This window comes from Magallana gigas, chromosome 4, assembly GCF_963853765.1.
Source record: "Magallana gigas chromosome 4, xbMagGiga1.1, whole genome shotgun sequence".
Taxonomy (NCBI): domain Eukaryota; kingdom Metazoa; phylum Mollusca; class Bivalvia; order Ostreida; family Ostreidae; genus Magallana; species Magallana gigas.
This window is the reverse complement of record NC_088856.1, coordinates 51,599,676-51,623,964: the sequence shown is the minus strand read 5'-3', so window position 1 is coordinate 51,623,964 and position 24,289 is coordinate 51,599,676. Positions and strand designations below refer to the sequence as shown.

The 24,289-nt window shown below is 33.2% G+C and overlaps 1 protein-coding gene across 1 annotated transcript; it reads right to left on the bottom strand.

The window, feature by feature from the left end:
• Positions 1 to 1,603: 1,603 nt before the first annotated feature.
• Positions 1,604 to 23,755, bottom strand: LOC105348563 (complex I assembly factor ACAD9, mitochondrial). The gene is made up of 18 exons (XM_034448896.2): positions 23,484 to 23,755; positions 20,566 to 20,656; positions 18,394 to 18,495; positions 17,676 to 17,782; positions 17,348 to 17,448; positions 16,788 to 16,935; positions 16,591 to 16,693; positions 13,614 to 13,687; positions 12,373 to 12,448; positions 11,740 to 11,810; positions 11,296 to 11,415; positions 9,663 to 9,791; positions 9,480 to 9,559; positions 9,134 to 9,302; positions 6,339 to 6,416; positions 5,464 to 5,592; positions 5,201 to 5,273; positions 1,604 to 1,871 (listed from the first exon to the last, which is right to left on the bottom strand). The coding sequence occupies exons 1-18, from the start codon at positions 23,727 to 23,729 to the stop codon at positions 1,771 to 1,773; spliced, it is 1,998 nt and encodes a 665-aa protein (XP_034304787.2). The 5' UTR covers positions 23,730 to 23,755; the 3' UTR covers positions 1,604 to 1,770.
• Positions 23,756 to 24,289: the final 534 nt, after the last annotated feature.

The window sequence follows — 24,289 nt, the reverse complement described above, 5'->3', positions numbered from 1 at the left end:
CCCCCCCACCCCATCTCTCTCACACACACACTCTCTCTCCCTCTCTTTTTCTGTCCACACATGCTGTATAAAAATTTTCTACTTCTATAAACCTTTACTTCTGTTTCTATATAATTCATGTATAAAACACAACTCTCTCTCTCTCTCTAACAAGCAATGTGTCAGTTTGAGTTTACATAAACAAGTACATTATTTCTGATGATGCATATGAATCTAAAAAGGCCTTTTCCGTCCTGTTTCTAGCTAACATCACTCAGTATATTCCATCCCTTAATAAGTTTTTGACGACTTCCTGGTTTCAAGTACTTTTGATTTTGGACCTTACCGGAAATTGTTATTGCTTTCCATCGCCAACTCTACTTGGTGGTAATAAAATCTTATTTTAAAACTCAGCATCAATTGTATCAATGCATTGATATTTGGTCACAGCAATAGTACATGTATTTAAAACAATTTCCGAGAGCAAACAGCGCTAGCGAACTTTGGGCGAGTACAATACCTGCATGAAATTACATGTATGCGTAATCGATTAAGAGAAGGAAAAAGACGAAGGTGAAAATGCAAAGGTGAGAATGCGAAAGATGTAAGAGCAATAGTAGTATCTAGTAGCAATCGCCTTTGTATCTTAGCACCGCGCTGCTTCTGCACCCCCCCCCCCCACACACACACTCTCTCTCTCTCTCTCCCTCTCTTTCTCTGTACACACATGCTGTATAAAAGTTTTCTACATCCATAAACTTTTACGTCTGTTAATTTCTTTATGATTTATGTATAAAACACAACTCTCTCTCTCTCTCTCTCTCTCTCTCTCTAACAAGCAATGTGTCAGTTTGAGTTTACATAAACAAGTACATTATTTCTGATGATGCATATGAATCTAAAAAGGCCTTTTCCGTCCTGTTTCTAGCTAACATCACTCAGTATATTCCATCCCTTAATAAGTTTTTGATGACTTCCTGGTTTTAAGTACTTTTGAATTTGGACCTTACAGGAAATTGTTATTGCTTTCCATTGCCACCTCTACTTGGTGTTAATAAAATCTTAATTCATATTCAATTCTTTCGTTTCAAGAAAAAAACTGAGCATCAATTGTATTAATGCATTGATACTTGGTCACAACTATAGTACATGTATTTAAAACAATTACATTGTAGATAGTATGTGAATTTTTTTTTAGCAAAGTATATATGATTAAAATTATCTTACTTTAAAGGATTAAAGGAGGGCGTGGTTTGAACAAATAATGATTGGACATGTTTTCCATTACAATAGTTAGTATTATTATGTTGATTCATGCTGAGATAATTTAATTCTGGATGTAACACACTTTCTGGTTGGCTGAAAAAAAAAACAATTCATAACGTATAAAGAAAGTTGCCTATGTCATAGTAGGACTAAAGTCAAAAATGTATTAATCGGCCTGACATACTTTCGCTCCATCACATTTGCACCTTCGCACTCTAGAATCTTCGGCCTAAGGCGAAAGTAAAATGGTGTGATAGGCCCAACCAGAACACCATAAATTCATGTCAAATACCATACATGTTATCATATCATTCCTTTGTAGTACAATGCACATGGCACCAGATATAATAAAATTAAACAAGTTTTCATTGTAGTTTTATATAAATAGATATAAACTGTTTGATCTCCACATATATCACAGGTATCAGTTATAGCTAGCGGATCCTTCATAAGTTCCTAACTAGTTCAGCACGCTGTGGAGACTTCACCACAAGTTTATCACTAGTTCAGTATTCTGTGGAGACTTCACCACATTCTCTCCAGTGGATGAGACGCCGCATAGCCACCATGTTTAAACACTGCCTGGGCTATGTGTTCATAGTTCTCAGAGTTGTTTTCTACTGGTCCTGCAAAGCAAAGAGCAAAAACAATAGAGAATTGTATTACCCTTTTATCTAGTTAAGTAATAAAATTCATTCTTATTTTGACTTGTTATCCTATTAATGTTTTTAATAATACATAATAATGTGAAAGAAAAAGTTAGCAAGCTCACATACCCCAATGCTCCCCTATTACTTGACAACGATACAGATAATAAATGACAAGGTATGCATTAAATGCACAAAATAATTTGATAAAAGGCAAAACTATCAAAAAACTGCTGCAAATATGCACTTCTATTTCTTTGTCTTCAACAACTACAATAACAACTAAAAACACAGATTACAAAGCTCACCGAGACGAGGCATCACCTTTATGAGGCATCACCTGTATGAGGCCACTTTTATCATAATATATGAAAATCATACTTAATAATCTTAGATATTCATGGATACTGTTATAACACAATATTGTTTATCATATATCAAAAAATAGTACGATAATCATATGTTCATATCATACCGTATTATAAGATACGATGTTTATCAATACACTTATATAAATAATGGAATTTCATCCTATGAGACTAACAATATATATCATATAATACAATATAATACTATAATAAATAATGTTGCAATATGATATTTGATCATAAAATATGATATTGTATCATGTTATACATTATTGTATTTGATCACAAAATTCTAACATATGATATTATGTTGAATAATAAAGAATGATTTTTAATTGTATGATCGATATTGTACCATATTTGATACATAATATGATATTGTGTCATATAATACAATATAATTTGGTATAATACAATATTATATACTACAATACCGTATAAAAGAATGAAACATGTTATAATGATAAATTCTTCAACTCAATATCATACCATACAATATCATATCTTACGGTATTATATATGATTTTTATATGATACAATATAACGTATTGCAATATCATATGAAACAATATCATGTGATAAAATAATACATAATACAATATCATATTTTAAAATATACAATACTATGCATAATATCATGATGCAATATCAAATCATTATGAACAAAAAATGATATAATATCATATCTTATCATACAACGTTTTACAATATAATATATGATTTGATATTGTATCATATCATACCATACAATACTATATCATAGGAATCATGTTACATCATTTTCTAACAAACACATCTATCAGGCAGGTTTGACTGAGGTAGGAGATTTTTTTAGCATCCTTGATAATGAAGATCAGGCTCTGCATCTGAAGCTACCTCTTTGAATCATTTATATTATAGTAAAATAAATCATGTAAGTTTGAAATTATACTATTATATATAAAACATATGACCTGTACCAAAAAGAATAGAATTCCTGGGTCCCCCGCCGATCAAGCAGTATAATAGTATCAAGTCTATCGACCAAGGCTGATTCATTATTGTGGTTTAAGTCCCATAACTCCAACAAAAAGTATCGACCAATGCTGATTTTCGAACTTGACCAAGGTAATAGTGGTATAAACATTTGGTATAAATTAAATGAAAATCCGTCAACATTTGTAGGCATGAGAGCGCTTACAAGGTCAATTTTTTGATAAAACGGAGTCATTATTGTGGTTTATGTCCCATAACTCCAACAAAAAGTATCGACCAATGCTGATTTTCGAACTTGACCAAGGTAATAGTGGTATAAACATTTGGTATAAATTTAATGAAAATCTGTCAAAATTTGTAGGCATGAGAGCGCTTATAAAAAAGTGTGACGGACGGACACACGGACACACGGACCCACGGACCCACGGACCCACGGACGGACGCCTGGCATTTCTATGTCCCCGCTCCGCGTTGCGGCGGGGGACAAAAAACTAAACCTCATCCAGCATTCAATATCTTTCACTCGGATTCAGCATTCATGCCTTTCTGGTACATCAGCATCATAAGACTCACCATCCATGCAAGTTTGGTGAAGTTAGGACTAGTAATAACTAAGATATAATCATCAGAGGGTTCCTGCTCCAAAAACTTTAACCTCTTCCAAAAACTTTAGGCTCCTCCAACATCTGAAATTCATGGCCAAGATTCAGCATCCAAGTCTTTCAAGTCCATAAGTAGGTCCATATGCATTATCCATGCAAGTTTGGTAAAGATAGGACATGTAATAACTTAGATACAGGACCTGCAACAAAAACTTTAACCAGGTCCAGACGCCGACGCTGGGGGTAAAGCATAAGCTCCCCCCGATTTCGTCTCGGTAAGCTAAAAATTCAAAGTTCAAAAGGCCTGAAACTTACCGAAATATAAATAATATGGAATCAGAATATATGCACATTGTGTACTAAATACCTACTAAGTTTTACTAAAATCCACGCAGCAGTTTAAGAGGTGTTGCAATTACAAATTGTTTATTACTATATTCAATACATGGCCAAAATTCAAGTTCAAAAGGACGAATATCCCCCAAAATAATGAAATCAGAATATCCTAGTAATAAGCACATCTACAAATGTACACATTAGGCCATTCCAAGTTTTTTCTATGTTTAGCGTCCGCGGACGGATTGGTTTTCAGACATAAAAAAAAAAAACCCCACAATGGTTGTTCACAAAATTCGATCATTTTTTTTTCATATATTGGGCTAGGGATCGCACTTTTAAATCGGGCATCGGAAATCAAATATTTATAAACAACATTCTAAAGGCAAGTTGTTAGTTCTACTATAATGCAGGGAATTTATTTGTTTTTAATTTCTTATATGAAGTTTTGTGCCAAAGATATGAATTTTTTAAATTATATTATTTGGTATTTTTGTTACAAAATGAAAAAAAGACTTCAAATAATATAATAAATTTTATTTTGTTGATCCTTTAAAGTTGTGTGTTTTTTCTAAGGTTTGTGTTTATTTTCCTGATAGAAAGATAGGTTTTTGAGTTTTGGGTGGACGCTAAACAAGAAAAACTTGCAATGGTCTTATGTCCTTAATACCTACAAAGTTCTGTGCAGCAGTTTAAAACGAGTTGCACTTCAGTGAAAACAGGACTGACTGAGTGACTGACTGAATGATGGACCAGTCAAAAACCTTATACCCCTCGCAACTTCGTTGTGTGGGTTATAACAATATGGTATTTGTTATCTGTTCTTTATGACGTCTATGTATTCGGTGTATGATGATGTACATGAGTTGTATGTTCACAGCTTGAACACATTCAAGCAAGGTAGCTAAGACAAAAGTAATGACCAGGCAGCATGGATGAATAGATGAAAAGATAAGAAAACTTACATCCAGGTAAGATTGTAGTATGATACAATCATGAAAGCAATAAACAACTATTATTTACTCACCGCTGTAGATTTCTTTCAAGTTTGTATTGATTCTTTTTGTTGCATCCTTACAGAAAGCCTTTGTCAACATTATCTTCAAGGGAAAAACACATTTATTTATACATGTAAGAATTTGTTTTATCCAACCTAAGCACAAAAAACCCAATTCTCATATTTCCATTGAAACTTTTTTTTTCTACAGAAATATAATGATTGTATAGAATTCTCTCTCTCTCTCTCTCTCTCTCTCTCTCCAGTACTCCCCCCTGGATCTCTCTATTTACCTCGTGGTCAGCATTCTGGAGTCCCAGACAGTAGGATCGGTTAGACCTACTCAGACACGCTGTCATCCCATACAGGTCAATCACTATATTGGACACTTTAGCTAGATCCATCTGGGCACTAATGATCTCCTAAACAAACAGTTTCATAGTATGACTTTAAACAAGTATTTCATTCTTTGAAAATGCTGAACACAACTAATAAAAGGCATCATTCGTCATGTCTCCCTTCCTTGCCCCTATTTTTCAGCCCATATATATATATATATATATATATATATATATATATATATATATATATATATATATATATATATATATATATATATATATATATAATTATATATATAGAATAATGATCCATTCAGATGAGATCAGAACAAGAGATGTGTAACCTTAAAGAAATTAAAGGCTTACAGTGTGTGACACACACACACACACACACACACACACATTGTAAGCCTTTTATTTCTTTAAGGTTACACATCTTTTGTTTTGATCTCATCTGAATGGATCATCATCTTACTCTCCCCAATTGCAAATTGGTCAAAATAAAATCATCAAATGTATAATACTACAATGTATATCACTTCAGGAAAAAATTTGAACATCAACCACACAGGTCAATGTATTACCGAGAGAAAAAATATCTTAAAAACCCTGATTAAAACAAAAACACTAAGACAATGTAAGACATACTAAATATGAGTCAAATTTAAGTTCCACGTACGCATTCAGTTGTAATGAATACAAAAGGCACATGTAGTCATGTATATGTTGCTTGCACTGATATCAGAGAAATGACGCACAGCTACATGTATTTACTAGTCGTGTACAGCTTTGATGCATTATGGGATATCTATTGACCTTGAACTGACCTTTCCATGGGTTATAAGTAAATGCTCCACAACCTTCTGGAAAGCCTCTGTGCATCCTTCTAAGAGAAGAGCTTCATACTGAAACAACAAGTCAAGTGTAGGAGAATATGTTTTCAATGTAGATCATTGCTCAATAATTTTTCATATGACAAAATTAGAAAATCGGAAACAATATTTTTTAATTGAAAAATCAAAGGAAAAATTTCCAAATAATTGTGATATATTGCTTTGATTTGACAATGTGTAGTTGTGTGCTTGAGTTGTGTTAGTTACCTGTAGCTAAATCAATGTGTAGTTGTGTGCTTGAGTTGTGTAGGTACCTGTAGCTAAATCATTGTGTAGTTGTGTGCTTGAGTTGTGTAGTTACCTTTAGCTAAATCATTGTGTAGTTGTGTGCTTGAGTTGTGTAGTTACCTTTAGCTAAATCAATGTGTAGTTGTGTGCTTGAGTTGTATAGTTACCTGTAGCTAAATCAATGTGTAGTTGTGTGCTTGAGTTGTGTAGTTACCTGTAGCTAAATCAATGTGTAGTTGTGTGCTTGAGTTGTATAGTTACCTGTAGCTAAATCAATGTGTATTTGTGTGCTTGAGTTGTATAGTTACCTGTAGCTAAATCAATGTGTAGTTGTGTGCTTGAGTTGTATAGTTACCTGTAGCTAAATCAATGTGTATTTGAGTGCTTGAGTTGTATAGTTACCTGTAGCTAAATCAATGTGTAGTTGTGTGCTTGAGTTGTATAGTTACCTGTAGCTAAATCAATGTGTAGTTGTGTGCTTGAGTTGTATAGTTACCTGTAGCTAAATCAATGTGTATTTGAGTGCTTGAGTTGTATAGTTACCTGTAGCTAAATCAATGTATAGTTGTGTGCTTGAGTTGTGTAGTTACCTGTAGCTAAATCATTGTGTAGTTGTGTGCTTGAGTTGTGTAGTTACCTGTAGCTAAATCATTGTGTAGTTGTGTGCTTGAGTTGTGTAGTTACCTGTAGCTAAATCAATGTGTAGTTGTGTGCTTGAGTTGTATAGTTACCTGTAGCTAAATCAATGTGTAGTTGTGTGCTTGAGTTGTATAGTTACCTGTAGCTAAATCAATGTGTATTTGTGTGCTTGAGTTGTATAGTTACCTGTAGCTAAATCATTGTGTAGTTGTGTGCTTGAGTTGTGTAGTTACCTGTAGCTAAATCAATGTGTATTTGTGTGCTTGAGTTGTATAGGTACCTGTAGCTAAATCATTGTGTAGTTGTGTGCTTGAGTTGTATAGTTACCTGTAGCTAAATCAATGTGTAGTTGTGTGCTTGAGTTGTATAGTTACCTGTAGCTAAATCAATGTGTATTTGTGTGCTTGAGTTGTATAGTTACCTGTAGCTAAATCAATGTGTAGTTGTGTGCTTGAGTTGTGTAGTTACCTGTAGCTAAATCATTGTGTAGTTGTGTGCTTGAGTTGTATAGTTACCTGTAGCTAAATCATTGTGTAGTTGTGTGCTTGAGTTGTATAGTTACCTGTAGCTAAATCATTGTGTAGTTGTGTGCTTGAGTTGTATAGTTACCTGTAGCTAAATCAATGTGTAGTTGTGTGCTTGAGTTGTGTAGTTACCTGTAGCTAAATCATTGTGTAGTTGTGTGCTTGAGTTGTATAGTTACCTGTAGCTAAATCAATGTGTAGTTGTGTGCTTGAGTTGTATAGGTACCTGTAGCTAAATCATTGTGTAGTTGTGTGCTTGAGTTGTATAGTTACCTGTAGCTAAATCAATGTCTAGTTGTGTGCTTGAGTTGTGTAGTTACCTGTAGCTAAATCAATGTGTAGTTGTGTGCTTGAGTTGTATAGGTACCTGTAGCTAAATCATTGTGTAGTTGTGTGCTTGAGTTGTGTAGTTACCTGTAGCTAAATCAATGTGTATTTGTGTGCTTGAGTTGTATAGTTACCTGTAGCTAAATCAATGTGTAGTTGTGTGCTTGAGTTGTATAGTTACCTGTAGCTAAATCATTGTGTAGTTGTGTGCTTGAGTTGTGTAGTTACCTGTAGCTAAATCAATGTGTAGTTGTGTGCTTGAGTTGTGTAGTTACCTGTAGCTAAATCATTGTGTAGTTGTGTGCTTGAGTTGTGTAGTTACCTGTAGCTAAATCAATGTGTAGTTGTGTGCTTGAGTTGTGTAGTTACCTGTAGCTAAATCAATGTGTAGTTGTGTGCTTGAGTTGTGTAGTTACCTGTAGCTAAATCAATGTGTAGTTGTGTGCTTGAGTTGTATAGTTACCTGTAGCTAAATCATTGTGTAGTTGTGTGCTTGAGTTGTATAGTTACCTGTAGCTAAATCATTGTGTAGTTGTGTGCTTGAGTTGTGTAGTTACCTGTAGCTAAATCAATGTGTAGTTGTGTGCTTGAGTTGTGTAGTTACCTGTAGCTAAATCAATGTGTATTTGTGTGCTTGAGTTGTGTAGGTACCTGTAGCTAAATCAATGTGTAGTTGTGTGCTTGAGTTGTGTAGGTACCTGTAGCTAAATCAATGTGTAGTTGTGTGCTTGAGTTGTGTAGGTACCTTTAGCTAAATCAATGTGTAGTTGTGTGCTTGAGTTGTATAGGTACCTGTAGCTAAATCAATGTGTAGTTGTGTGCTTGAGTTGTGTAGTTACCTGTAGCTAAATCAATGTGTATTTGTGTGCTTGAGTTGTATAGTTACCTGTAGCTAAATCAATGTGTAGTTGTGTGCTTGAGTTGTATAGTTACCTGTAGCTAAATCAATGTGTATTTGTGTGCTTGAGTTGTATAGTTACCTGTAGCTAAATCATTGGTCTTAAATCTCACCTGTAGGGTGTTATGTAACGATTGATGGAGCTTTAATTTTGAATTATATGGTTGATGAACTGAGACTGCATTTTCAGACTTCCTTTTCTTGGAACTGAACTGTCGACTAACAGCCTTCTTGTACATTTTCCATGCCACTCCAGGGTTTTTCCACGGATTTCTAGCAATTCTATCAAAATATAAGACCCAATATTCGTTAACAATCAAATCATTCAAGTGGCTCAGACTTTAACAGATACTCAACTAGTACAAGTATATAATGGTATCCATTTTTGATTTATAAGGAACAACAAAGGAGAACATAAGGCCTCGGAACTTTCAACAAAATAAAGGAAAACCATTTTACTTGACTGCATCTTTTAATTCCTTCCCCGCATACTTCATTCCTTCTAATGCAACGAAAAGCCGTAGAATCTCATTGGTTCCCTGAAATCATATATACATGTAGTCATTCATAAATTCAGGACAAGGGGTATTGTCTGGGAACGCTCTACTTCTTGATTTCATGTGTGTGTCAAAAAAGACTGACCTCAAAAATCATGAGAATGCGCCCATCCCTGAGGTATCTCTCGTAGGGGTAGTCCTTCATATATCCAAGCCCCCCAAGGATCTGTAGACACTCGTTCACACAGCTCCAGCACCCCTCCGAACTAAACACCTGCAACGCGGAAGTCAAAAAGATTTGCATAAAAGTGAATTACCATTTTTAAACTTTTTTACTAGAAAACTGCAGGAATATTTAACATATTTTGACTAGGTTTCGGTAGGTACAAAGGTACTAGGTAAGTTATTCAATGACATAAATAAATCAACAAGTGAAACATCATAGTTGACCAACAATATTGATTTGGCCTGCAGTAACAGTACCAACTGGATCCAACCTTACAGAAAGCAGGCAGACCCCAACCAAACCCTGGGTCTGCTTTCTGTGTCCACTCAGAGTCTGTGTCAGGTATGCTGTGGTGGACCAAGAGTTGACCCCAAGCAGACCCAGAGAGGACTTAGAAAGCAGATCAAATTTCAAAAGCAGACCCTTTGCTACTGAAAGGTGACCAAATTTGGAATAAACAAGAGGCATGATTCCAGGCGGTAACAAACAGACAGGTCTGCTTCACACTTCAGTGCATAAACTGACCCCACAGGCTGACCCAGACCAAACCCAGAGATGGCCCTGAGCAGACCCATAGCAGACCAAGTTTTAAAAGTAGACCACAAGCAGACTAGGAGCAGACATGTAGAAGACCCGGGGTCAGCTTTTGGAGTCTGTTTTTGGTGTTAGGTTGTGTCACCATGAAGGGCAAATGTTTAAATGTGAACTATTTTTGTTTAAATCATGAAATAACCAATAACTTAATTCTAAAGCAGTAATGCTTAATTTTTGAATTACTATAAAAATGTTAAAACTCTGAATCAATAATTAATATATAAATTGTCAAATGTGAATCACTTATGTTTAAATCTTAAATTACTTAATATGTTTAAGTTCTGAATCACTGAATTCTGAATCAGGTATGCTAAAAAAAACCTCCTACTTCCAATTCCAATGGAAGAGAGGGTTCAAAATATTATGGCCGCGATAGATTGAACCCCCTCCAATTGCTAATTACAATTTGAGAGTGGGGTTCAAAATATTTTGGCTGTGATATATTGAACCCCCCTCTTTTTTTCATTGCTATTGGAGAGGGGGTTCAAAATATTAAGGCTGCGATATATTGACCCCCCCCCCCCCCTCCTACTTCAAATTTCAACAGCTATAATATTTTGAACACCCTCTCCAAAGAGATTTGGAAATAGGAAGAGGTGTTCAAAATATCGCAGCCATAATATTTTGAACCCCCTCTCCAATAGGAATTGGAAGTAGAAGGGGGGTTCAAAATATTGCAGCCATAATATTTTGAATCCCCTCTCCAATAGCTAATGAAAAGGCAGAGGAGGTTCAAAATATCAAGGCAATAATATATTGAACCTGGGGTTCAGTATTTTATAGGAAGGTTCAATATTTTGCAGCGATATATTGAACTTGGGTTCATAATATCGCACAATATTTTGAACCCGGGCTCAATATTTTGCAGTATCAAAATATTATATGACACCAGTGCATTAAAATAGAGACATGTTCGTTACATCCTACTTCAGCATGACTTGGTTGGTATTGTCCTAACCTTCACAATAGCGGCCTCTAGTGAAACATCTGGTTTTTCATAAAGGTCTATAACTCCTGCCGTCAGATACGCCATGCTTTCCATTGCATAGGTAGTGATTGTCATCTGTGCAAATTTTTCCTGCAAGCAAAATGATAAATTACCATACAAACAAGAGATTCCTGCATTATGAATGCGTGATTTCAGTCCTGCCGATTCAAAAAAGTTATTTGTCAAATGTTCTCTTACTTCATTTATGAAACATCCTCTGTAAATAACCCTACCCCAAAGCAACCCCCCAAAACTGTCCTTCATCATGATGAATTAAAATCTTTGATAGTCACAGCATTTTTACATTGAGACTCATTTGTCAGTATTTTTGCAAGTTTGAAATAACTGTTAGTTCAATATGTCCAATTGAAAAACACAACTATATATACCTTAATTTACTTTAACTCATTTTACCTGAATAAGACCGAATTCAGCCAGTGGGGACCCAAACTGCTTTCTTGAGACCGCATGCTCGCAAGTCATTCCTATGTATAATCAAACAATTGTCAATGATATTTCTACAGCTCTCATCTTCAACTTTTAGTACTATTCCAATCAACTTTTCCATTAGCAACTCAAAATTCCTGTCACATAGCTCCTTGTTTTTCTACAGACTTGTGGATCACTAAGTATTCTCTATGATCTCGTATAACAGGGCCCATATACCAGTACATATTTACATAAAAATACATATCATACAAATATTGACTAGGGTTAAGGGGAACATTGATTATATTAGCCCCCAAGGAATGAAATGTTGCCTGACGCAAAGCTTCGGGTGTAAATAATTGACTGCTTGAATGATGTCTTGGAATAACAATCAAAAGAACTTTAATTTGTTTCTTTTAAGGAATTCAGTTTCAATGCATTTATGTGTTTATCTGTTATTTTTTTCCAAAAAATTATTACCTCTTTCTTGTGCAAAATTATTTTATTAAGTCTCATCTATAAGTCGAGCCCCTAATTTTAACTTAATTTTCTACTCCAAAAAATCCGACTTATAGACGAGTACATATTTTTACAAGAGGACAATATCAATGAACTCACCGATCAACTTTTTTAGGATCCCTGCCCCTGAACTCCCCATGCTAAATCTACCACTGTTCAAGATATTCATTGCCACCTAAAATATTCAAAAATACAAATGTAACATATAAACAAACAATATTAATTTTTCTAATGTTAATGAGCTACAAAATACAGCTACACGAAGTTCATGCAACCATTGCAAATTGTGAGAGGATCGCACATCTTTATGTGGTTTTTGATGATGGCAGTGATCCTCTTGATTTGAAAAAAAATTGGAGTCATCTCTAGACCTGATATTATGAGGTTCTATCACACCTATCAAGCAATTGACTCTCAAGAAATTAGTTGGACAACATGATCTACTGACCAGACTGTTTTTGCAAACTAATATACTGTAAATTCCTAATTAAACGCAAGGAATTAATATCCACGTAAAATCGGGAGAAGCACATCTTGCAGATTTTAAAATCTCGCTTTAATTTTTCGGAGAGATGTAAACTATTAGGGACTATGATAAACATTCGGTGATCACGATTTTATATTCTCGCAAATTTGATGCATAACGATAGAGTGGCGGAATTAAGTACTCGCGTACTACAGTAACCTCTTCTTCTTCTGAGATCAAGCTTCATTATAGATGTACATGAGTTAAAGCTATGTTTTACTAATATCAATCATGTTAATTTTCAACCAACTAGCTTTCTTTACATAAAGTTGTTAAAGCAATATGAGCTGCAATTTTCATGTTGAATTTTTTTTTTACCAAAATGTTATTTCCAGCTAAAATTAACAAAAAATATCATTGCTTTTAAATTTCTGTTAGCTTTTGTGGGAAAAGCCAATAAGAAGCCCTAATTAATATTGTCATCCTGTACAAAAATTGATTTGCTTTATTCCTTAGAAGAGATATCTTTCATTTGACAAAAATTACGGTAAAGATTTTTTTTCAAATCTTATTAATCATAAAAGTTTAAGTTACAGGCAGACTTATCATATTAGCACGTTTTTGAACCAAAATAAAATTCTAAAAAATACAGCTCATTTCCAAACATGACCAATTCATACATATAGATATTCTTATTTCTAAAACATTGTGTCACAGTTTAATTATGTTTGGGCACAATCTCTTACAATATTAGTGTAACTGGATTAAAATTCCTTATATGCTTTACACAGTTTTCAAACAATTTTAAAAAAACCAATAAGCAAGTTGTTACAGAAAATCCAAAAAAGATGTGAATTCTGAGTGAACTACTGACCTTGAACCCTCCTCCGACCTCTCCGATGACATTCTCCAAAGGAACAGGGGTGTTATCAAAATGAACTTCACAGGCTGCAAAACATCAACAAAATAAACTCTTAAATTTTCTTGACAAAAGAAACTCAGAATTAAATGAACTAGTAAAACATAAAAGTTCCAAATTTCAATATTTACATTTGCAAATTCGTTTTTTACATGAATTAATAATATAAAAAACATTCATTTCTGTGTGAACTTTATAATGACCTTACAATGATTACCACACACACTTATCGGGTTTCACAGGATTTGATCATTTGACCAACCAAGTCTATATCCTGATGAACTTTGTTATAGGTGTTAATTCCTTATATTCCTGTGTTAGCTATTTAAGGCGATTTTCTATTATTATTAAATGTAAGAACATTGCTGGGACATGAATAAAATTTGCTAAAGCCATGAATTCCTTATATCCATGCTGGTCATATTCAAGTTTTGCTGTATAATTTAGGTAAGGTTTGTGGTTACAGGGAAATAACTCACATTTTTCATCACCTACCCTTTATTTCAGCTATGACGTGAAGATTTATATGACGTCATAATTGATTTCCACAGGGTTTTGTAGTTTCATTGAAAAAATATCAGGACAAAAACATTTTATCAATTTCCACAAAAAACGAAGTTTGCATCATATGGTTTTGAATAGTGTATTAAAAACATCAGATTACATATATACATGTACTAACTAAAGATACTTTTTTCCTGAAATCGGTGGACTTGAAAAGCTTTCAAGAAAGAAGTTTTGGTTTACATAATAGTAGTCCATGATTAAGACTTTTGTTGCATTTTATTCTATTTTTATATTGTTCATTAGGATCAAATTAACTAACATGAATCATGATATAAATAGTGATATTATTTTCAAACCAGGGATGGGGTAATGGTAATTTGTAATGGTAATTGAGTGTAATTAATTACAAATTTTGATGTAATTGAAAGTAATGTGTAATTGGCCAAATTTTCAATTACATGTAATGGTAATTTAATTAATTACTTTCAAAAAAGGCATGTAATTCCAATTACTTTTCAATTACTTTCAATTACACACTGATGTACATATAAATATGAAGCTGTCCACTACCCATTTTCCCCCACTTTAACAATGGTACAAGGTCAAGTTACGAAGAGTAGTTAAAAAGCATTGAACTATTATTATATACATCATACTAAATATTTTTCAAAATGGATTTTTTCAGTGTTTCAATATTTAATGATAAGTTTCCCAAATTTAATTAAGTACATGTATTTGATGATTTGTTTGTTCTCTTTTTTTCTTAAAAAATACTTATTTCCCTTCTTATTAGAATTATTAGTGTGTCAATTATCATTGAGTAAGTTTTAAACATCCCTGTTTAATTTACAAACAAAATCAGTGTTATTAAAATTATATAAACTTTCAAGTCATGCTTTGTAATTGATAGTCTAAAATGCGTAGAGCTAAAATGCATGGCTTCAAATGGGTTTTAAGTTTTTTATGCCTAACATGTCCACAGGGTGTGTTCCCTTATTGCAAACATTTGATAATTAGGTAGAGAACAACAGGTGTGAATTGTGTTTTGATAACAATTATAGTCTGCCCTCTACCTGAGATTAACCTGTACTTTGGCATTGTATTTACAAAGAAAAAAAAATAGTGTATAAAAATGCAAAGGAGAAAGTTTTCATATAATAGTTTGGTAGGTGTAGGTTAGGGGATATGACTTTAAAATGTTTATTGAATATCAGGGTGGTATGGGACCATATTGTGACTACCAGTACCTGCCTTTTGAAATAAACAATAATTATAAAACCAAATTTATATATTTTCTTTCCAAAAATTGTAACTTATCAGAGTAGTTAGCAAATTCTCAAACAGTAAAATTATTTTATGATGAAATTTTATTCATATCATAGACATACCTCCTTTAATGTTTATGTGTTGTAGATAAATCATGGTTATAGTGAATATTGATGAAAATGTAATTTGTAATTTAATTAATTACATCTGCAAAGTAATTGTAATTTAATTAATTACATTTGAAAACTCTTGTAATGGTAATGGTAATTTAATTGAAGAATTTAAGCAAGTAATTGTAATTTAATTAATTACTTTCCATTGTAATTGAACCCAATCCTGTTTCAAACATTCCAATCATAAATAACCTCCAAAACAGTCACATATAAAACGTATATATTTTCACCAAATTATTTACATTTCATCAACATGAAAATCTGAAATCATGAACTTTGACCTTTTGTAGTTATAAAACGGGACTGGCAAAATTATTTGAATTTCATGAGAAAAAAGACTAATTAGTACAGTGAACAAAATAGTATGTAACTTTGGTACAACTCCTAAAAAATGCAAGCCGCAAACCTTACCTTATATCTGTGAAGGTTTTACCAAATGAATGTTATAAATATGACAAAAAGCTTACATGCCTTGACGGTCATCTGAGTACCATAGCCTTTAGATTGACCTCTCATTTTTGTACTCTCTCATTGGTGCCTACTGTTTGGTTATTACTGTAAACCAATTATCATTCGCGACGGCTTTATTTCACGATTTCCAGAGATTAACTGGTTCACAGCGACTACGGTAATTTTCGCGACCAAGCCTTTTTTAAAATAGGATTATATAGTAAATACTGGTCTGCAGTGAGAAATTTTCGCAACAATGAGGCTCTCGCGAACCTCATGAAAATTTCTCGCACACGAATAAAAGTTTGTTTACAATATTTAGTAATTGTTTAGTTAGGGGGTAGTTACTCTTAGGTTAAAGTGGTTCCTGGTGGTATTTGTTTGGTGGTGACTACAGTTTAGTGGTATCTATCTTACTAATAATTTTTATTTCCTACTTCTAAATGTCCTCTCTCCTAATAAGAGTAAACTATTCAAAGACAGTTCTTATCTGGTGGTACTAGTTTTACAATGATCTGTAATGTGTGGTAACTTACTGTTAGATCCCCGGATTCCAAGTTTGTCCTCGGGCTTCCCACTTGTGATTCCACCAAACTCCCTCTCCACAATGAAGGCTGTTACTTTATCCTTCTCCACCCCCTACGATAAAATATAGAACTGTTAGGAAACGATCAATCGGATCAGTCCACCTTTTTCCGCATGGCCCATCACCCCAGATATGCATGCTACTTACGTCTACAGTGACTTTTGTTTTGGCAAATACAGTGAAGATGTCTGCAATGCCCCCGTTGGAGATCCATATTTTGCCGCCATTAAGAAGAAATGTCTTTCCGTCCTCAGATAGCGTGGCTCTAGTCTGAATGGATGCGGCGTCACTTCCACTGTAAAGAAACAAAGTACTGTTAAGTGCTGTAAACCTATAATTTTTTTAATTGTATGGGCATAGAAGTGATGTGCTTGTAGATCGTATCTGTATTTGTATACCTTTACAATTCCATTAATCATATCCATAATCATATACCTGGACGATTCTTTTAATCATATCTATAAATGTATACCTGGACAGTTCTGATAGTTAATCATATTCATAATCAATATATATAACTAGGCAGCTCCATCAATCATATTTATAATCATATATACCTGGAGGGTTCCGTTAATCGCATTTATTATTATATACCTGAACAGTTCCATTAATCACATCTATAGTCATATACCTTGAGGGTTCCGTTAATCATATCTATTCTTATTTCCCTGGAGGGTTCCATTAATTGTATTTATAATTATATATACCTGGATGGTTCCGTCAGGCAAAATGCAGCAACGTGCTCTCCTGTGGCAAGCTTAGGCAAATATTTGGCCTTCTGTTGCGCTGTCCCAGCAATAAGAATACCCTGCATCAGATGAAGATCAGAATGGACAAATGTGTGGAAATGAATTTCAGTGGTTGGATGCATGTGCAAATGTAACATGAAATGCAGATTTGTAAATTGAGTGAGTTGTTTACAAAAGGAAAATTGTCACAGTTAGGCAAAAAAAAATTCAAAAAATTATATGCTACATTATATCCTCACCCCATTATCCCTCCCCCCCCTCAAGAACCAAATGAAGCAGAACTGACCTTCAGTCCAATAGACTGATGAGCAGCTAGTGTGACAGCTATGGAGCCATCCAATGCTGTGATTTCGGCCAGTCGTGCAAACTCAGTGGCGTTGAGCCCAAGTCCACCTAACAACACATGTAGATTATGTAAGTATCTTTGGCTTACGTGACAGTCAGCCTAATTGATCAGCAGTGCCAGATACCTCAGTAAGTGAAGCACCTGACAAGAGATTCAATAAACCCAGGTTTGAATCCCAGTCATTTTTACCATTTCACCCTTTCTGTAACATTTGGTGCCATGACCAGGATACAAACCTATCACATTTATCAAATATTGCATACAATACTGTGATTTTTTAGTGAAAGCTTTCCTTTACAGCATATCTTCTTACATTAAACACTTGAAATTAGAACCTACCTTCAACACATACCGGTACATGTATTGGCTTATGTATTAATTATATTATACTTCAGGGCAGTTAAAAACATTTTGCAAAGTCTTATAAAAACATTTTCATGTATATTATTTTCTCATGGTAAAAAATACCCCTCTGGTCATTTGATTTTCCTTTAACCAAGTATGAATACAAAACCTCTCGGTGGTGCAAACATAAAATGCATTTGTAGGATAATCAATTTTAACATCTAGATAGGTGTTCATTTCACAGAATTTGTTAGCTCTTTCAAAAGCATTTTAAAACTGATTCAACGTTTATGATGAATTTCCCATGACTTACCATATTCTTCTGGAATCTGCTGACCGAAAAGTCCAAGGTCCTTCAAACTCTGCAGAACCTCGTCAGGAATCTTGGCGTTGACATCAATGGTTTTGGAATCCACTTCAATTGACAACAAAATGACCAGGATGATAGTGTTACCAATGTATTGGACATCACTATCATCACGATTCAAGGGGTTCGAAAATCAAAGGAAGTCTCACTGACTGAAATAATTATAGCTATTGGAGCATGTTACAAGATGCTTGCATGTAGTCAAGACTTGTGTCATGCTTCAAGATCAACAGAACATCTTTTAAAATTCTATTATTAGTTTCTCTCACTTTTCAGTTAGCAATATTTAATCAGCAAACTTTCCACTCAATCAAATTGTAAGAAAATATTTTCACAGTGAATATAATTAATGCATCGCAAAATAATTTTAAACAGCATATCAGCATACTGCACCTATAGATACTAATTAATAATCAATAATTATTCTTAATAACTAACAGCCAGTACAGCATGTTGTGCCTAATAAAATTTAAATTAGATGACAGTTATGAATTCAATGACAAGATATTTATATCTTTCAGGAGCATTTCTGTTTACATGGATATAATTACTAGACTAAAGTAAGACAGGTGCACATTGCTTGCCAAATCAAGACTGCATGGACTCAATTTAAACATATTTCATTGATAACTCAAATGAATTGGGAAACAGGCAAAACCAATGTAAACCTCTCCCAATGTAGGGCCTCTCCCAATGTAGGGCCTCTCAAAGAGACAAAAGATTGTAACAAATGGCCCATAATTTTTTCAAAACAAGAAAATTGAATCTTAAATTAGAATTTTAAAAAACCAAGCCCCTTGTCATGGGCCCAAAAAAACCCTGAATTATACATGTAATAACAATACTGATCCTGTGTAATAGAGTTGTAACAATACAGCGATACATCATGAATCATGAAGGCCTATATATGATACGCATATTATATCGTCACATATGTATCAAGATACACAGTATGAGTAAATTTTCAGTGACTTTCTAGAATAGTTACATTGTATAAATACTACAAAGATGTACATTATGAAATTTCAAGTTAAGTTGGTAATAATTTGCAAGTTTCGTTGTAATCAATTAAATTTCAGTTCTTGACAGTTTGTTGATTGATTTTGTAAATAGTTGACATATTTGATTTATGCCGTCCTATTACTTATTGAGGTAAGCAACAACATAAAGATGTCAGTTTATTTACAGTTGACAACTATATCGTGATAAATGATATATCGCATTAACATATCATGATAGTATTACATATCGTATTGTAAGGTAGCCAGCAAAAAATCAAGCCTGCTGTTTAATAAAAGCAATATGAGCTGCAATTTTAATGCTGAAATTTTTTTTAACAAAAATGTTATTTTCTAATAATTTAATTCTGGTTGTAAGGCGTTTTCTGATTGGCTCAAAAATTATTTTATATCATATAAAGAATGTTGCCTACGTCATAGTAAGACTAACGTCAAGAACGTATCAATACGCCTGACGTTACGTTAGAATTTTGTACAATTTTATGTTATTTTAAAGGTCAAATGACCGTTTTTATCTACAATGAAGAGTAAAAAAATTAAATTATAAGCAATGAATTCAATATTTATTAGTTTTATACGATATAAAATGGTTTGAAACTGTTTACGCTTTTTATAAACCGCTTCGCTTCGCGGTTTATAAAGCGTAAACTGTCCCAAAACATTTTATATCGACGTATAAAACAAATAAATATTGAATTCATTTTTTAACTAAAATGACAAAAAATATCATTGCTTTTTAATTTCTGTTAGCGTTTTTTTGTGGGAAAAGCCTATAAGAAACCTTAATTGAAGCAAGATTGAATTATTGTCGTCCTGTACAAAAATTGAAATGCTATATATATTCCTTAGAAAAAAATCTTTCTTCTGACAAAAATCAATGATTTTTTTCAATTCTTTTTTAACGTAAAAGTTAGCATACTAGCAGGTTTTTGCAGCAAAATAAAATTCTAAAAACTACAGCTCATATTGCTTTAAGAAACACTATACAAAATGAATTTCTATATTTTTTTTATAGTACACCCCCCTTTCAAACAATAGATTGGATCCCCCTCTTTGTTTCTGTTGTTAGATCCGCCCCTCTCCATAACTGTGTACTTACATCCTTCATTGAAGAACTTCTCTATAGGTTGGACCATCTGATTAAGGTGCTCCAGCTCTTCTTTTGTCATCTCTGGATAAACCAGCATTTCCTTCAAATCAAGATAAAACTATTGGATAAGACTTGCATTCATAAATCAAGAGCTAAATGCTGCAAGAGCAACTTTGACGCTTAACCATTAAATCTCAAATTGAAAATTGCTTTAGACTATACATACATGTACAAAGATAAACAAGAATTTTTTTCAGCAGCTTACTGACGTGTTTTCAAATTCTTTTTACTACTGATACATCCAAAAATTCCTAATGCTATCCCAGTAGTCTTTCTTTTAACATATTTTGATAATCACACAAGTCAGATAATAGATGCACACAATTAACTAGTGTTATCAAATCAGTTGAAAATCATAATTGATTAATTGGCAGAATCAGTTGTCTCTTACCAACTGAAGATCAGTCAATAATCGAATCGGTAACAAATTATATTAAATTCTTAAAAATTGGGCACTAAATTTTATGCTATCATATTGGTTTAATTTGAAATATAAGTGCTATTTGCACTTACTTTTTAAATCTTATAAGACGTATGCTGTATTTTTATTAATTAAAGTGTTACACATCTTTTGAGATTGAAGAAAAATATAATTGATTATAAAATCTCAATTCGATATTTCTACAACCTTTCTAACTGATCATCGATTAAAAATCAAATCATGACAACACTTTACAATTAACATAGACTTTATATTATTGCCAGAAATCAATACAAATCTTGATCTGTTTTTGGGATGTAAGAACCCATGAACATAAAAAGAATAATCTTAATACCGTGACTAGGCTACACTCAGGTCACAATAAGAATTCATCCATTTACTTGCAATTGAACAGCCGCGAAGCAGATCAGCTTCGCATTGATTTTAAGCCTGTTAAAAATAATCTGCAGAGAAAAAACACTTTTTTATAAATTAAAAACATTTTTGAACATGCATATGTAGTTTAGTCCACAAAATATCCATTTAATGAGTCGTACTAAGGCATTATGTTAAAATAAGTGTTTGAATTTGCCTGCCATTTTGTGGGAAATCGCACTCGGAATGTCCCGGATTTTATCATTTACATTGGCGACCATTAACAGCGAAGTTTCAAACATGATGTTAAAAGTGGCAGTTGCAAAAACAAGTAATGTGGTAATATGGGATTATGAAAGAGCAACATTGTAGGTATTTGAGACCAATCAAATGAAAATTTAGACGAGATACAGTGCAATATAATTTTCTCAATTGCTACAAAGCGAGTATATGGGAGGAATTCTATCGCTAAACTGGCTCCGTAGAACATCTGTCATTTTAACGATAGAACATTCTATCTACCATGAACAGGGCTCAAAGTTGCAACTAAATAGGTCACATTTATGACTTAAATTCAGTATTTTGGAACTTAAAGTAAAAGCCCGTCACCATTTGTTGACCAACAATATCGGCATGGATCACTTATTTTTTCCCTGAGTTCTTTTTATAATACTACACAGTACAAATATAGGTTGACAGTTCCTTGCAACTTTTTGTCTGTTTTACATAAAATGTAAAACTGCCTGAAGGTAGCTAAATGAACCTACTTCAAGTAGGTAAATAAAGCTATGAAGGTATGCAAATAATTCAGGAAAATGTATGGGGTACGGGATGTTTCGCACCTAATCATGTTTCGCGCTGAGATGGTTCGCACCTATTCTGTTTCGCGCTGAGATGGTTCGCACCGCAATGTTTCGCATCGAATACATTCTTAACAATAAATGATTTATAAAACATGTATATGTTAAGTTTATGTAGCCGGTGTCGGTATAATAAACATTGACATATTATGAAACATAAATAGTAAACACATATCTTTTTATGGTTTATTACAAGAATGTAACGTAAGTAAGTAAACGTAAGTAAATAAGAAAATAAATTTTAAAAATTCGCTTAAGTAGGGCTATATCTTAATTATTTAGTTGTCTTTGCTGCTTAAAATAGTATAAAAATGAATACGACAATAAATATGTGTGCTTTAGAAAATAAGAATTATTTAATTATGCAAACAATATTTTTTGTTTTAAAAGATAATTTATGAATTTCTTATAAAAACTTAACACTATGTACAAGATCCTCAATAAATGTGTCTCTGAAAATTTATTATCTCAGATTATTCCATATACTAGTAATGATTCTGCATATAGAACTACATATGTGTTATTTTTGTGTGTATTTTTCAGTAATTTGTATGTCATTCTTCAATGACATAATTATTAATTCATAAATATATGGGATTGAAAATTATCAAACAATATCACACATACAAATATGGTAGTTAAATCGATGCAGAGGCGGTAATGTAAAGTTTAAATCAGAAAAGTTATGTAATTAATTATCCTCACCTTTAGATCTGTGGTACTTAATTACCTGCAATAACACCCCTAATTTTTCATAAAAATACAGGTAAATCTCAAGTGAAAGAAGTGCTATAATTGTTATCACAACACAATTAAAACCTCTTGTTCTGAACCTATATAATAAGGCCATGGCTTCAAAGGCTTCATAAAAAGCCCAACGAAAAAAACAAAAAAACGTTATACTAGCGGCGCATATATAAATGCAAACACCGTTTCAATGTTTTTTATAACTTATTTCAATTCTTATATAGGTTATAATTAATTTCAGAGCAACAGTAACACGAGAAAAATATCCTAATACAGTGAGATGTTTTGCTCCGAGGGAGGTGCGAAACATCGAGGTGCGAATCATCTCAGCGCGAAACAGAATAGGTGCGAACCATCCCGGATTCAATGTATGGCATAAGTAGTTGGTCGTTATGACCACTCACATATTACCGTATATATTAAATAAAAACTCGAAAGTTTTTCCTGATTATCTTTTAATTTACTTTAGCAAACCTCCCAAGAAAAAGTTCTCGTATAAATGGGGCATTTTCCAACGGTCTCCTCTTCCCAATTCGAGTTTCCTCGGCTTCTTTTTCAGACACCGTCGTTCCTGGTTGTTCTTTCACAGCAGTTTGTGTGGAATACAATTTTAGGGTGTTTGGGAATGCAGTTGTGTCCAGACATTCTCTTAAATAAACGGTCTGACGTATTGGCTGAGAAAACAACCTCAGAACGGACGCTCTCAACATTATGCAAAAGTTGATGAACTTCGTCGGGTGCGTCGATTTACCCAAATGGACCCAAATGGAACGTAAAATGACCCAAATGGACCCAAATGGAGCCCAAATGGACCCAAATGGAAACCCAAATGGAAACAAATGGACCCAAATGGAATCACAAATGGAAACAAATGGAAATTAAATGGCATAATTGAAGATTTTATTTAATAATTTCAATCATTATTTTTAATAAATGAGTTTTTTATTGAAAATTTTCAAAAAAAAACATTGAACAACAATTTTTGACCAAATGGAAAAAGAATTAGATAATGTAGCCTTATAAATTTGTTTCACGATTTAAATACATGATTTAATTTTTTTTAAATCTATTTATGGGATTGTTTGCCGTTATAAGTAGTATAACGTTGCCCAGCTCTTGCCACGTGGAGGCCATCCCAATAAGAGCCATAATTTTGAAATAAAAAATATTTAAAGCCAAAAGAACAAATTGAAATAATTTGAAATAAAAATATTTAAAGCCAAAAGAACAAATTAAAAAATTAAACGTAAAAATTTCCGAGCAGAATATT

What these genes read in the sequence shown, in the direction of transcription:
- LOC105348563 (XM_034448896.2), bottom strand. Translation starts at nt 23,729, where the DNA reads ATGTTGAGAGCGTCCGTTCTGAGGTTGTTTTCTCAGCCAATACGTCAG. An exon ending in AGGTCGGAGGAGGGTTCAAG is followed by an intron (nt 12,449 to 13,613) that starts GTCAGTAGTTCA and finishes TGAATATTTTAG; the next exon opens with GTGGCAATGAATATCTTGAA. An exon ending in TAGAGGCCGCTATTGTGAAG is followed by an intron (nt 9,792 to 11,295) that starts GTTAGGACAATA and finishes TCCGCGTTGCAG; the next exon opens with GTGTTTAGTTCGGAGGGGTG.